Source organism: Pogona vitticeps, chromosome 1 (assembly GCF_051106095.1).
Source record: "Pogona vitticeps strain Pit_001003342236 chromosome 1, PviZW2.1, whole genome shotgun sequence".
Classification (NCBI taxonomy): domain Eukaryota; kingdom Metazoa; phylum Chordata; class Lepidosauria; order Squamata; family Agamidae; genus Pogona; species Pogona vitticeps.
In genome coordinates, this window is record NC_135783.1 from 245,209,557 (window position 1) to 245,224,936 (window position 15,380).

General features: G+C 40.8%; 1 protein-coding gene across 1 annotated transcript; it reads left to right on the top strand.

The window, feature by feature from the left end:
- Positions 1-3,696: 3,696 nt before the first annotated feature.
- Positions 3,697-15,105, top strand: LOC144587234 (olfactory receptor 5V1-like). Its single transcript, XM_078387164.1, has one exon. It carries the CDS (start codon positions 14,170-14,172, stop codon positions 15,103-15,105), a length of 936 nt encoding a protein of 311 aa, XP_078243290.1. The 5' UTR covers positions 3,697-14,169.
- Positions 15,106-15,380: the final 275 nt, after the last annotated feature.

The window sequence follows — 15,380 nt, forward strand, 5'->3', positions numbered from 1 at the left end:
TTATCCTACCAAGAGCTAAAGAGCAGGTCTCATTCTACATAAGCCATATTTAGAAACTAAAATAATGTGATTAGGTTAAGTATGATTTTGCAAATAGACACAACTCGATTTCCTGGTCTTGACACTGGATGCTAGGGTACCACAGCCATCTAGATCCTAGGTTCTTAACGTGGGCGATAATGTCCCCCCCAGGGGGCGATTTCATTTTTCAGGGGGGCGGTAGAATGAAAAGGGGCGGCGTGGGGGCGCTGGAGCAGAAGGGGGGCGGTAGGGGGGTGCTGGAGCAAGCCAAACCTGTGAAGATGGCTGCAGCCTTTTTACAGTGAGCATGAATATATATTTTCCTCCAATTTTAATTTAGTTTCAGACTTTTTGTCTTGAAATTTTTAGTTCCTGCATTTGTTTTTATGCCCTTTTTATATTTCTTTTCGCGTCTTAAAATTCACTTGCAACTAAATCATTAAATGTTACTTTTTGGGGGGCATTTCATTTTCTTGGAATTTAATTTTGTTTTCAGGGGTCACTGGATTTAAGTGTCTTAAATGAATGAATGAATGAATGAATGAATGAATGAATGAATGAATGAATGAATGAATAAATAAATAAATAAATAAATAAATAAATAAATAAAAGATATCACCACGGGGAGGGGGGGGCGATGATAACTTCCTCAATGGCTCAAGGGGGCGTTTCTTTCAAAAAGGTTAAGAACCACTGATCTAGATCATGGTGACATAGATTCAAAGGGGCTATGTAGGATCTTGCCCAAGATTTTTTACTCTCTGAGGCAGAACAGAAAACGATAACCCTGAAACCATACGTAGTACCGAAGAGCAATCAAGTCGTTTGGGCATCTGAAGCAGAAAAGCTCATGAACAGCTCTCCTCCCCAACATTAAAAATAAATTAAAATAAATTGCACACATGCAGATTATTAATATTACATGCAATAAATTAAGAAGTGCCCTTTTATGAGATCAGGGGCTTCAGGTGGCTGACATTCCTGATGCCATAGCAAAGGCAACTGTGAACCTAAGGTATGAGACTTGACCTATGTTCTCAGTCTCTACACTAATGAAGTAAGCACTGAACTTTCTTCTCATTAGAGCTGCTGAATAATGCAACATATCCGACTCATTTTTAGAGTTATGTAGATCCTTATTAATTCCATTGTGGAAAATGTCCCCAGTTTCCCATGAACATAGAAGCTATACACTTGGTATTATAATAATAATACTAAAGATTCATATAGAACTTCCATTTGTTTTGAGTTTTCAAACCTCACATGGATTATGTAGTTGCAATTTTCACAATGTACAACTATAAGTAAAACAGGATAATTTTGTCTTACAATTGGGTGGCCTACCTACTTGGTAGTTCAGTCTCTTTGTCACCATGCTATGCCAGCTCACAAGAATGCACTGAAAATCAAATGAAAACCTTTCTGAGAGAGGAGCATATTTGTTCTTGAATAGCTTCTTTGGGAAGGAGAAAAGAGGCTTTGGAGACTTGGGGTGTTCTGGGATGGGGTCAGGGCTTCTTACCTTTTCAGGAACTAGCACAATTCCATTGGCTAAGAATTGTTATTGTGAGTTGCACAACAACTTGTGCGAAGTCTTGCATGAGTGGAACAGAAGTACTGAATCTGAAACTGACACAGGGATGAAAATGAGGCTTCATTCATGACATCGCTTTCACGTTGGTGGAACTGGACACAATCCACAAGATTTACTATGCCATAGCAAATATTAGTAACACTGCTGAACTTTCTCTACACAATATGCAAAAATGAAAGGAACAGGCCCTTGTTGTTCAGTCTCAAAATCTGAAAGAAGGATGCTGGTGGAGAAGTACTGGAAGGAAAGAGAAAAACTTACAGAAATATTGTAAAATACAAAGAGGTGTTACTTAGCTTCTCATCTACTCAGAATGATTCTAGCCACCTGTTATGGCTCATAAGGCTCAGGTGAACAAAGTACCAAGTCTTGATGGTACCACAGTATTTATCCAGGTCTTGAGCTTTCTACTCTTCACCCACGAACCACAGGTGAAACTCTTGGTGTGCTAAATATACATTTTCCCTCAGGGAAGAAACTGTGCAGCACAGGAAATAGTTGATTATCCAACATATACAGATTAAAATATTTGGAAGCTGCTCTTGGGATCATTGATTGTTATGGCTGAATTCTTGAAGGTAGAATTAAAACACTGTCTATGCTTATAGAGGTTACATGAACTAACCTCTGGTGTGTAGGACAGTTGCCATTTTAGATTAATTGTGTGGATAGGAAAGGCCAACGCCTTGGGTGGATTATCCACACGCAGAAGTGAAATTTCCTATTCTTTTGGACAGCAGGAGATCTTCCTTGCTTGGGATGTGTCTGAGGAGGGAAGGAGAACATGAGAATCTTTCATTGGCTCTGCAGATGGATAAAACAAAGAGGAAAGGGAATAGGCAGAGATGATAGGCAAAAGGAGAGAGCAATGGTGTTGCGAGTCAGGTGTCAGGGTGCAATTATGGATGTATTTTGACAGGTGGTACTGGGGCAACCTACTGCATGCCAGTACATCCAATAACTAATACCCTCCCTATGTGTGGATGCAAATAAAAGGATTGTCTATTCAAAACTGGGAGGGGGAGTACCCACAACCAAAATATGACCTAAAAACAAGTCTGGTATGTTTAGAGAAAACATCACTATATGGACAAGCCCTAAGTCATATTAAAAGTGGGAGACTACAGTGTTCACTTGGAGGTTTGGCCCCCACTTTCTACTGGCATGAACCTGTATGCATTCCTACTCAGAGCCAGTTGGCCCTGAGGCCAAAAATGTACCCCTCCTGCCTTAAATAAAAATATGTATTCAAGGCTCAGGTATTCAAAAAGGCAGCTTCAGTCTGGGTTGTGTGCCTGGGCACCAGCTGGGAAGGAAAAGAGTTGATAACTGAGATGTACATCACGTCCCTCACACAAATCAGACTTCCTCTGTCTCCACCTCTGCTTGCTCTGAGATGTGTCCTGCCTCACAGAGACCTGGGAAAGCATACCAGTACCATGAGATGCCAGTCACTGCCCTGTGTAGCAAACAGCCCTGCCCTCACCTGTCTGTCACAGCTGAGCAGTGGAGAAGGAGCCAATGAGTGGACGGAAGGCAGTGCCAAGGGGGGAGGGGTTTGGATATAAAGGCTGGTGTATGGAGTGAGTGAGGGAGATTCAGTGAGTGAGAAGAGATTCAGTGAGTGAGAGAATTTCTGTGAGTGAGAGAGATTCTGGCAGTGAGAGACTGTGTGAAACTTAAGAGTGAACTAAGGGTGATTGAGAGATCTGTGAGAACGCTGAATGGTACAGAGAGTGGGTAGAGCTTTAAAGTTAAAGTAGTACTGATTCAGTTTCAAGTGATTAGCAACCTGTGATTTACCTACTGTATATTAATCAGATGTTACCCTCCCTGAGCAAATAAATAAGTTAAGTTTCAAAAGTGCACTCCTTGAGTGAATGGTATTGAGACAGCAATACCTGGTGGCAGGGAAGAAGGAAGAAGAGCAAGAACCTCGTGAAGGCCTGGGGGAATAGGGGCTTCAGAGGAGACTGACATACCCTGACACAGAGTAACCTGAGATATACAAATTGCGAAGATAGCTATATTTTGTTTTTAATTTGGGCTGATCTTGCAATGCAAGCCTGAGACACTTTTTTTTCCTAACTTGTGGAACAATTCAAAGTGGCCAGAAGCTAAGTAAGCCTTACATGGTGATTGTCAGCACTTCTAATGTGGTAACAGAGAGTACGGGGCAATAAATCCTTGATTACCAGAGGATCAGTGTTGATGACTATAATGATACACATTGTCCTCAACCAGCACTCAAATGTTTTGAAAACAGAATAGGTCTACAGACAGTGGTTTTCCTTTTATTTTGATTGGAAAGATCACGTAGAGTCTTACAATTGCCATTAGATGTCACCAGAGATCCATCCATATTACATTAGTAATATTCCTTCTCTTAGATTTCTTTATACAGAATATAGACTCTAAAATTCCAGGGACAAGTACCTTTTTTCACTGCATGTACATAGTACTGTATTATTATTTTCCAAATAATAAATAATGGCAATGCCAGAATTCTATTGGTGTTCACATGTCTGCATAACTTGCTGTGGCTAATTATGACTAATTAACAAGGTGTTGGAGTACATCTTAGTCATGTGTATGGTCATGCGCCTAATTGTACAACTGAGATGTGCACCTAGGCATTTAGCTTCAATTATCTGTGGCAAGGCATGCACATTTTATTCCATCCAGCATTCTAACTCAACATCTGACTGGTGAACAACTAATTCGGCATTACTGGACCTTAGAGAGAATGGGTGGTGAGAATTCTGAGAGGCAGTTGCTGTGTTTTGTGGCCAACTTCTTGCCCCACCTGTAATCAGCCAGTTGGCATACAGAAGCATTATTGGCCTGGCCTGTGCCAGTGGCATCTCCTAATATGCCTAAAGTATGACCTCCTCAGTATAGTCATGTTAACTTCTACTGAGAGATCAGGGTTGATGTTTTCTAGAACCTAGTAATTTGTCTTTCTCGTGATCCATAGTATCTGTAAGGGTGCCTTCCAACATGTAGCACAGATTAATACTTTCTTGCATGGGGCCTCAGTACAGAAGCTGGCCGGATTACATTTTACTTCACTGTTGGGAATAGGATACTGTTCTCTACCACATCTCTGGCAGCGGCCTCATTTGGAAAAACAGAGGCACCTTCTGCAGCATAGGCAGGCCTGTCCTCCAATAGGGAACATATTCAACAGATCGAGGGGGAACAGATGGAAGGCTGCCACCACCATTCCTCTCCAATCTTCTGTCTGAGGAATGCACTTCACTCTGCCTAATAGCTACTATCAGCTTTAGCTGCACATATGCTTTATTCACACTAAGAGTATACCTTACCAGTAGCCATGTTTCTGTGCTTGTCAGAGCATGGACAACACATGGCACATAAACTGTAGTGCATACAACTCTGCCTGTACACCTATGACAAAAAAGTCTGGTTCTTTTTAAATTAAATGGGAGAACCACCACTCCTGAAAATCTTTTGCAGTTGTCAATTTCCTCTGTAGTAAGGTCCAAGGTCTACATTATCATGTGCATGTGCATTGCTGGGTGGGGCTTTTCTGGCATTTTCTTGAAAGCCAGGGATGAACCTCTAGTCATTTATGCTTTCAAAAAATGCATAAATTTTAAGTGGGATCCTTAGACTTAGATCCCTGTTCTAAGAGTGCCACATTGCTTTGAGCTAGCTGGCATACAGTGTGAACTCAAATGGACTGACGTCAAGTGACTCAGGTTTAATGTGGAGAGAGAATACTCACTAGCTTTTGTGGCAGTGGTGTGGAATTATCCACCAATTTTCTGCTTATTCCCAGCAGTTTTTCAGCCATTAAGTTAAGTCTAATGCCCGTCTGCTCTAACCAGCCTAGCCATTGGGGAGGGGAGGGGGATGATGGGCACTGTTATTCAACAACATCTAGCGTGCAACACATTTTATGTCCTTGCATTAGCACACGGAGGGGTAAATCTACTTTTAGTCAAATTCCTGCTGTTGGAGCATATTGTGTGCATCATTCTTTGATATGCCTACAGCATATCAATGCCTAAGCAGCTCTCAGTTGAAAAAAAAAATCAGCTCCGGCCTTTTCCTGTGGGGCTAGCATGAGACAGGTGAAATGATGAACCCAGACAAGGAAGATGGCGATGTATGGCCAACATGAATGGTACTTATTGTGTTCATTCAATCGTATCTAAAAGGATAAAGTTCAAAATTGTGAGACTAATGTTCTGTATAGTTTTGCAGCCGTAGATGATACAATTAATTTTTATGTTTCTTACCAATCTCTCCCAGGGAATTTTCACAGACTGCACCCTGGAGATTCTGTGCACTGTTTCAACCTAATGGTCCCAACTCTGGCAACAGAACAAACAGGAATATTCCCAGAGGTTTGCTCCTTTGGGCGCTTCTATTTCTGGGTTTGAGGTGATCGGTTAAATGTAATTGACTCATATCTTTTCAGCAACAGTGTCAACTCCAGCTAGTCTAATAAGGCCATGCGGGCATGATTAAAAAGTTAGTGCCTGCCAGCCTTCTATTATGTAACGCGTAGGAAGTCCGGAACTTCCAGCAAATTGGCTCCTTGGTGCCTCATTAATATTCAGCTCAGCTTCAAAGATATTACGTCAAGTGAGAGGAAGGCAGCTGCTGGTTCTCTGGGATTAATGTTAATTTGGATACTTGCACTGGGTGGGAAGCAACAGGTGCCTGCCTTGCCATCGTCACTTTTCTTGTCCAAAGCTTCTCCTCCTGTCCATCATCTTCCCCATGGCGCTGTCCTTGGAAGCTGACAAGATGGCCATATGCACTTCACCAAAAAAGAAGAAAAAGAATGCAGATTCGCATGACACTTGCATATGTTAATGTATCTGTATAGGTACAAGTTTTGAATACACCCCAGTTTAAATAGGTATACAGTATAATAAATCTCAGTATAAATAAATACAGTATAATGAGATGGCTGGACAGTGTCTGCGAAGCAACCAACATGAATTTGACACAACTCCGGGAGGCAGTGGAAGACAGGGAGGGCCTGGCGTGCTCTGGTCCATGGGGTCACAAAGAGTCGGACACGACTAAACGACTAAACACACACACATAATAAATCTCACCCAAGGACTGTTTGAGGACTGAATGGAGCACTTCATTCTGATCATGAGCCATCTGGGATATCATCACAGACTGTCTAAATCACATGTGTCAAACTCAAGGCCCACTGGCCGAATCCGGCCAACCAAGCTGTTTCATGTGCTCCTTGCAGTGTTGCCTGCTCCTGTGTAATATACAATATGCAGGCGCTTACTTGGTCACCCATAATGCTCCACAAGGATGTTGGGAATCTGCCCAGAAGGACTTCTAATCCCAACACTCCAAGTGGCGAAGAGTCAGAATGAGGAGGATTATATTTAATATGATAAAGAGTAGATACATTTATATAGTCTTACAGATATAACCAGTCCTTTGAGGGCAACCATAATGCTGATGTGACCCAAGAAGGAATTGAGTTTTACACCTCTGGTCTAAATGCATAATTTGCAGCAGAGGTTCGAAACAATACTCTCTTTTTTTGGACTATGGTTCTCAGAATCCTTATGGCCTTACTTGCTGGGAATTATGGGAGTTGTAGTCCAAGAAAGTGGCATTTCCAAACTCTGGCTTGTGGTTTAGGATTGTGTGCCTTTTCATGGTCAAGTAAGCACACAATATCCTGAACTGGCCTAGGACCAGCACAGATGGGCGGAGGAAGGTTAAATCTTTTCCCAGACTTCATTTTGTTGCCAATGGATATTTTTTGTGGTTTCCCTTTTTCAGCCGCTATAGTAAAAGGAGCATTCTCCGTAGAAAAGACTACATTTTTGCATGTGATGGTCTTGGTCTAGATTGTCCTGATCTGGATCAGGACACCACACTCTTGACGGCAAAAAAGCAAATGGGCCTAACTTCACACTACATATTTAATATAGCCCTTGGCCATAATCAGGCATTTTGTTACCCAGCGCAAATGGCACTGTCTCTCATCACTGAGGCATGGATATGAGACCCTCGCAAGAAAAGGAGGAGCAGAATGTGGTGCCCCTCAAAAAGAAAACAATGTCCTCCTTAGAAAGAAAGTCAAGAAGACGTTGCCTTTTATTCTCCTAACACTCACCAGTAAATCCACTCTACATTTTGGCACCCAGGAGCAAAGCTTTCCTTGCCCCACTCTAGTCACAGTCCTGATGGAGCATGTAGGACTAGGTGACTTGAGTGCCTGCTCACGCTGCTGTCCAAGTGCTCAATGGACATCTTCAAGAGCCTTGGTCTGTCTTTTCTCATGGTTGTTTCTCTTTCAACTGGGCATACCTTGTACAGGATCTTCGAACAGAGGTCTCCTGCAGCTTGAGGGCTGCCATCTGCTGGCTCCTCAAATAGAAGGCCATCCCTCTGTAAACGGATGGCCAACCTGTAAGTTGATTTCAGTGAGTTGTAGCAATTCAACTCTTTTTACCAGAATGGGTCCCTTGAGGACAGAACTAGATGAGATACCAGAAGTAGAGGGTGATAAAATGCTTTGATTCAGAGACGCTGTATTTCAAAGTTGCCATGCCTGAATAATCACATTTGCAAATCATGTCTGATGACCTTCTGCAAAATAAAAACAAATTAATCTGCAACTTGGAAATTAGAAAACTGGAGCAAAGGAAATTTCAGGCTAGGATAAACAAAAATCTTTTACTTCTAAAGGAGCTCTGCTTCTAATAATATGCTTTTATCATCTCTGTTGAACATTATTAAGTTTTGGATGAGTGTGAACACCAGCATGTTTGCAATGTAACATGTAATGTGAGTTGCATACATGCATGACCCATGTAAAACTTTCTGATCTGAAAAGAAATGGCATGAATTGCCTAAATATATACCATGTAAGTAGGCTTCATGCTATGCAAGCCCAGAAGCCATGTAAGCTTGTGCTGCACATTTATTTCATTCTTTGGATTCAAGGGCTTCATGAACATACAGTATAAAATACATCCTATCACACATAACTGAGAGAAGACCGCAGAAAGTGCATGATCTAGGCTCAGCGGTAATATGTGGTCACAGCCTTTCAGGTTTAACACTTTAAAAGTAATTGAATATCTGGTGGTCTCTACTAAAAACATATTGTCTATTATTCAAATTATACTGCTTTTTTGGTGAATATTTCAATAGTTACAAAAAATATTATAAGTTCGGTTTTGGAATGGCTAGTAGAATGGGGCCAGTGAATGAGTGCATGTGCTTGTGTAAATTAGGCAACTTTCCAATGGCAGGGATTAACCTAAATCTCCCAGCTCACTGACGGTTGCACTGCTACCCATATTTGCTGGTGCTGGCTGAGCTTCAACTTGCCGTATTTGGTGCTGCTAACGAATGCGCATAAAAGTGATGGTTCACCATGGCACAGGTGACGCCAGTAGATATTCCCCTATCATAGAGTGCCATCATGTGAATGACAGAACTACTCCTTCTGTTCCTCTGAGAAGAGAAAGAAAGGGAAGGAAGATGAGGAGAAGAGTGGTTTTTATGTGTGGAGCTACTTCATTTTGATTTCATGGATCTTTCTATAGTGGTGGTGCTGGTAATTGGGGGAGTCAAAAGCTGCAAATGTGCCCATGCTCTCCATGTGTAGCCAGTGGGCTACAGTGTTCACCATGCTTGCCTTATTTATTTATTTATTTATTTATTTATTTATTTATTTATTTATTTATTTATTTATTTATTTATTTATTTATCTATTTATTTATTTAATAGTGCCGAACCACTATTCTGGGTGGTTTTGTTGTTGTTGTTTAGTTGTTAAGTCATATCCGACTCTTCGTAACCCCATGGACTTCCTGTCTTCCACTGCCTCCTCGAGTTGGGTCAAATTCATGTTGGTCGCTTCAATGACACTGTCCAACCATCTCGTCCTCTGTCGTCCCCTTTTCCTCTTGCCTTCACATTTTCCCATCATCAGGGTCTTTTCCAGGGAGTCTTCTCTTCTCATGAGATGGCCAAAGTATTGGAGCCTCAGCTTCAGGATCTGTCCTTCCAGTGAGCACTCAGGGTTGATTTCCTTTAGAATGGATAGGTTTGTTCTCTGCAGTCCAGGGGACTCTCAAGAGCCTCCTCCAGCACCACAATTCAAAGGCATCAATTCTTCGGCGGTCAGCTTTCTTTACAGATAGTTAAACTACACAGAACTAAATACAGCATAAATAGCAAAAACATAAACTTAAACAATGGGGCAACCAATTTTCAGAGTGAGGCAAGATTGGAGGTGAGGGATTCAACTGGGGGATTGAGGTGAGAGGCCTCCCTCATTAGTAGTGTTTTTGCCTCCTAAAAAGCAAACCTTAAAAGCAAGCATTCAGCCATTCCCTTGAGTAAATGAAAACGGGTAGCATTGCCCTCACTGCAACTGAACCCACTGCTTAATGACACCCTGTGATAATCTAGCACAACTTGGAGAAGTTACTTGTTTGTACACAGATCCCACAATGGTTGTTGAAAAAAAATGTAGCTCTTCCAAGCACTGCATCCCGGAAAGAAAAGTTTGACCATTACTGCATAAATGCTTAATGGAGACCTCTAGGAAAGGCTTTCCAGAGAAGAGTAGATTCAACTATTGTTCTGTGCTTACTATCTGCCATTAAGTTGCTTCTAACTTATCATGATGCTATGAATTAATGGCCCCCAAAAGGCCTTAAAGAAGCACACTAAAAGTTGATTTCAAGTCTTCACTTTAAATAGCAATGTCATTTGCTGGAACAGATCTTTCAGCTTGAACGTCCTCCTAGATTCAGCCATGAGACTGGACACTCAGTTTTCATTGATGGCAGAAGTTAAAGGTAATAATCCTGCTGCAAATGTTTTTGGAGAAGTCTGATCGGGCAAGGACCCTTTAATGGTAGCTGATCTATTTTTGTGTGTGTGCTGTGTTTTAAAAATGGCTTTCAGATTGTGTTAAATCAGTGCTTGCTTTGATTTGTTAATTTATTCCAGTGGTAACCAACCTTGGGTAACATATATGTTCTTGGACTGTAATTCCCAGCTTTTCCCACCAGCTGTGCTGGGGTTTCTGGGAGTTGCAGTCCAAAAACCACCTGGGTTACCCAAAGTTCGGAAACCACTTATTTATTCAAGTGTTCTACTGCTTTCTCATGTTGATTAAAGTTCCAACAAGGCATGGAAGTAGAAGCTATGTCTGATGCCTTAACAGATATGCCACTTGACCATAACTCATGTTTGCTTACAAATGACCCTCCAGTTATATCTATATATTGACCTATAACCTTTGTGCGGAATTTAGATATGCTTCAGTGCCACATCCAGATGGAGAGGATGGAGTATCTGGTACCAGCAACAATGCCTCACTTGGATGTACATTTTTACACTTTCAAGTTGCATTGATAGGGAGATTCTCCAGTAACTTGACCAGTGCCTGTGTATGTGTTTGTTTGTTTGTTTTAATTTTTATCTCCTTCTTTTTTGTCCATTCAGAGGTGATCTAGTGTTAAACTTTGTAGGGTTTTTTTAAAGCAACCTTCGGAGTGACCAGGGATAAAGATGGTGGTGAGTGGTTCTATCCTATAGAAGTCCGAGAGTTGTGATGCAAAATAGTAATTTTTGTCAGCTCTGCTTTTTGTTTACTTTGCCAGATAACAAATCTTTTTTTTTTTTTTTTTGCTGCATTCCACTGCTCCTTCTCCTGAGAAACCTTTGGCCATGGCCCCATCCCTTGCCCCTGCCCCATCTATAGCTCTTCTGAAACCTATCTTTTGCCCATTTGAATATGGGATATTTGAACACCTCAAAAACTATTGTTTGATTTGACCTGAAATTTTTTTTACAGATTCACAGAAACAAGATAGCATTTTTCCTCAAATCATTACCATGAAATTAATTGTTTATAAGTACTCAAAGTTTCTAGACAATAATTGACCTCTGGTTCCTGAGATTTTTTCCAAAACATTGTGGAAGGTTTCACTTGTCTTGATAACTTAGCAAATTGGAAGGTAGTTACTTCACTTAAATGGTCCACAGAGGTAAATGTCCCAAGATATTATCTTTAGCAAGTGGTTAAATATCCTCTGAAATCGCAATGAGATTTTTTTCCCTGGTCCATATTTGCATGAGAATTTCACGTTGTTTCTACTCATATTTTTACATTTGCATATATTTATTCTTTCTTTGCAGTATAAAATATATAAACGAGAGAACAGGGTTTAAAAATTTTGTGTAGCGTTTTTTAAGAGTCCTAATGTGCAAATTGTTTAAGCTCAAAGTTCTTCTCATCAGGTATGTCTTTTTTTAAACAAAATTATGTCCTTTATCAAGCTTTGTCTTACAAAGATGCATCCTTCCTAGTGTCAACCTGTTGGCTTACAGGGGCAGGATGTGAGATACATTTCTGGGTGGGTGCACCCTAATTATGGTGAAGCACAAAGAGATGTGCATGTCACACTTGAGCCAAGGGAGTACTTGGCAAAATATTCTTCCATTTCAGATTCATGTTTGTAAAATGAGGAAAGCTTAATTATCAGCTTCCTAAGGTGTCTGAGAAGGTGACTGAAATATTATGCATGTAAATCGCTTTGGAATGTGTTTTATATAAATGCTATATCTCTTGTGCCTGCTTTAAAAACTCCTGTGTAAAAGAGGTACAGGTGCTTAATTCTTTTAAAGTTTTGGTACAATATCTTACATAGTTAAATTTGGTTTTTTAAACAACAGTATAGAAACAATGCATATAGCTGGGGTCTGTTTTCATTATTTGTTTAGGCTTAATTTACCTTGATTATGCATCTTTGGTGAGTTTTTATGGGACAACACATTCCTATGGATCAGTTTTACCTACAGACCTCAGGGCGATGCACCCTAATCTGATTTTTATCAGGTATATTAATGAGAGCGGGAGAGCTTCTAGCTTTCAGAACAGGGAAAAAAAGCAGCTTCTGATGTAGTTAATCCTAATGGCCATTGACATACTGGTAATGGAACGGAGAACGTGTCTCAGTGCTGCTGTGTTCTGAGACCTTTCCACCCACTTCGGTAGCTTGCTTCCAGAATTAGAGCATCACATTTTGCTTCAGATTTCAGTTACTCCCATTTATTTCCACAACATTATGCTCACACAACATAAATAAGTCATTCAATGCAACACCACAATAGGGAATTCCTGAAATAAGCTAGTTTCAAGACAAGATAATTCAGAATTCAAATATCCAGGCAGGATAGGATTTGGATTAGGTGAATTTCAGAAGTATATGAAACAGTGTTAATATATTGGTGTGTAGGATCAGGACGTGAGAGTCAGATGCCTAATATTTTTATGCTGGTGAACCATAACAACAAGCCCCAATAAGCCAATACACTTGTATGACATGTCTTAATGTCTGTGGAAAGATTGCTCTTTTTCATTTTCAGGAATCTCACATAATGTACCAATACAAATATTTTGACTCTTCTCCTGTCATGAAAGTATTTGTATCTGTACATAGTAATTGGGAATACCATCTTGGTCTGTCCAGTGACCAAGTGATCTTCCTCATTTCCTACATGGTCACCCATGTGTGTTTCAATTCCTTTCTGATTTTTTGACTGTACTCTTCATTTTGGTTAGCAATTAGAGATGGTCACAAATCGAAGCACAAACCAGAAACAACAACAAACTGGGTTGGTTTGTGATTCAGTTTGCGGTCCCGTTTTGCTAAAGCAAAACAAAGAACTGAACTTTTTTTTCCAGTTGCCACTTTGTTTTGCTTTGGCAAAAAGGAAGGCGTACTGGCCCCCTTCCTACTGCCCTTATCGCCTCCCTACCTGCTTCAGCTGCCTCCTCCTCCACCACCACAATGATGGTGCAATTATGATGGTGGCGGCACTGTGGTGGCAGCAGCATGACAGGAGCAAGTAGTCTGACCTACTGGGCACAAACCAAAAACCAAAGCAAAAGTCAGTTTTCTGGTTGGTTCATGGCTAACCACGAACCCTCATGAATATCATTTTTCAAGTTCATGCCAATTTCTACGAGTGATCAAACCAAGGTATACAAGATTTTCAATAGCTTTGATTTCTTCATTGTCCTCACTAAATTGGTGCATTTCTTTTATAGTCTTCAATATTTTTGTCTTTCTAATATTCAGTTGTAATCCTGCTACTGTGCTTCCTTCTTTAAACTTACTTAGTTATAGTTTCCTATCATTGCTGTTTTCTGCCAATAATATGGTGTCAGTGGCATATTTTACATTGCCCATATTTCATTCTCCAATTTTAATTCCTCCCTTATGTGAATCTAATCCAAATTTTTGTATATGTTCTGCACATTGATGATCTAAAATACACCCCTATCTGCCAAAATTGGTAACTATTTTGTTTCTTCATATTATGTCCTAACTGCAACTTCTTTTCCATTGAATGGATTGTGATCAAAGTGACTAAAAGTCAGACAATTAATAAAATATAACTCATCATGTGCTTGATAGTCTTACCAAAAATATCTATATAGTGTTTTTTCTCTCTCTATGTTTTAGATATTGTTGCTGATCAGTTTAACTGGAAACAAGATGGAGACTGCCAACCTAACAGTCGTGAAGTACTTTTATCTGACTGAACTCTCTGATCTCCCAGAAGTAGACATGGCCCTCTTTGTAGTGATTCTGCTGATCTACTTGGTCACCCTGGCAGGCAATGGGGCCATCCTCCTGGCGATAGGGACAGACGTCCACCTGCAGACCCCCATGTACTTTTTCCTCAGTAATCTCTCTTTGCTGGATGTCCTTTGCCCCACTGTCACGGTGCCAAAGATGCTCCAGATCTTCCTGTCAGGGGACAAGCGCATATCCTTTGCTGGCTGTGTGCTACAGCTCTTCTTTCTGATTGAAATGGTGGGCACTGAAATATATTTGCTGGCTGTGATGGCATACGACCGCTATGTGGCAATATGCAGCCCCTTGCACTACACAAACATCATGAGTAAAAGGCTGTGTGCTCAACTGGCTGTTGGGACTTGGCTAACAGGCTTTATCAATTCCATGGTTCACACCTCACTGACCTTTTCATTATCCTTCTGTGGGTCCAACAAAATTAACCAATATTACTGTGACCTTCAACCAGTCATGGCTGTCTCTTGCTCTTCTACATACCTTCCTGAACTGGTCCTTCTTCTTGTGGCTGGTATTACAGGAGGTGGTGCTTTTCTAGTCACCCTGATCTCTTACATCTATATTATTTCTGCTATCTTGCGCATGCGCTCTACTGAGGGCAGGCGCAAGGCTTTTTCCACCTGTGGGTCCCACTTGACTGTTGTCTGCCTTTTTTATGGGACTACCATTGCCACCTATGTTCGTCCTAACTCAGCCTATTCCCCCAAGCAAGACAGAATTGTTTCCATGCTGTACGGGGTCGTTACTCCCATGTTGAACCCTCTGATCTACAGTCTAAGAAATAAGGAAGTGAAAAGAGCATTGATCAAAGGACTTAATTTCAAAAGATTCATGTGAATAGGTTAGGTTCAGTTCTTCCCATTGCTGTTTAATGTCAGAATATGTTGTAGCACAATTTTTGTTTGTCTTGACTCTCTGACTGGCTTTTCCATTATGCGAGCAAAGGACTGAGAATGCATAGGTGAGCTCTAGAAGAAGGAGAAACTGATATGGCAGTGCAAAAAGAACTTTCTTCACTTTGTCTTCTGGTTGCAGATTAGAGGTGGGTTGTGCAGAGCTACTGAAAATCTAATTCTCAGCCATGTAGACAGTCAGGGCGATCAAGGGTCTCA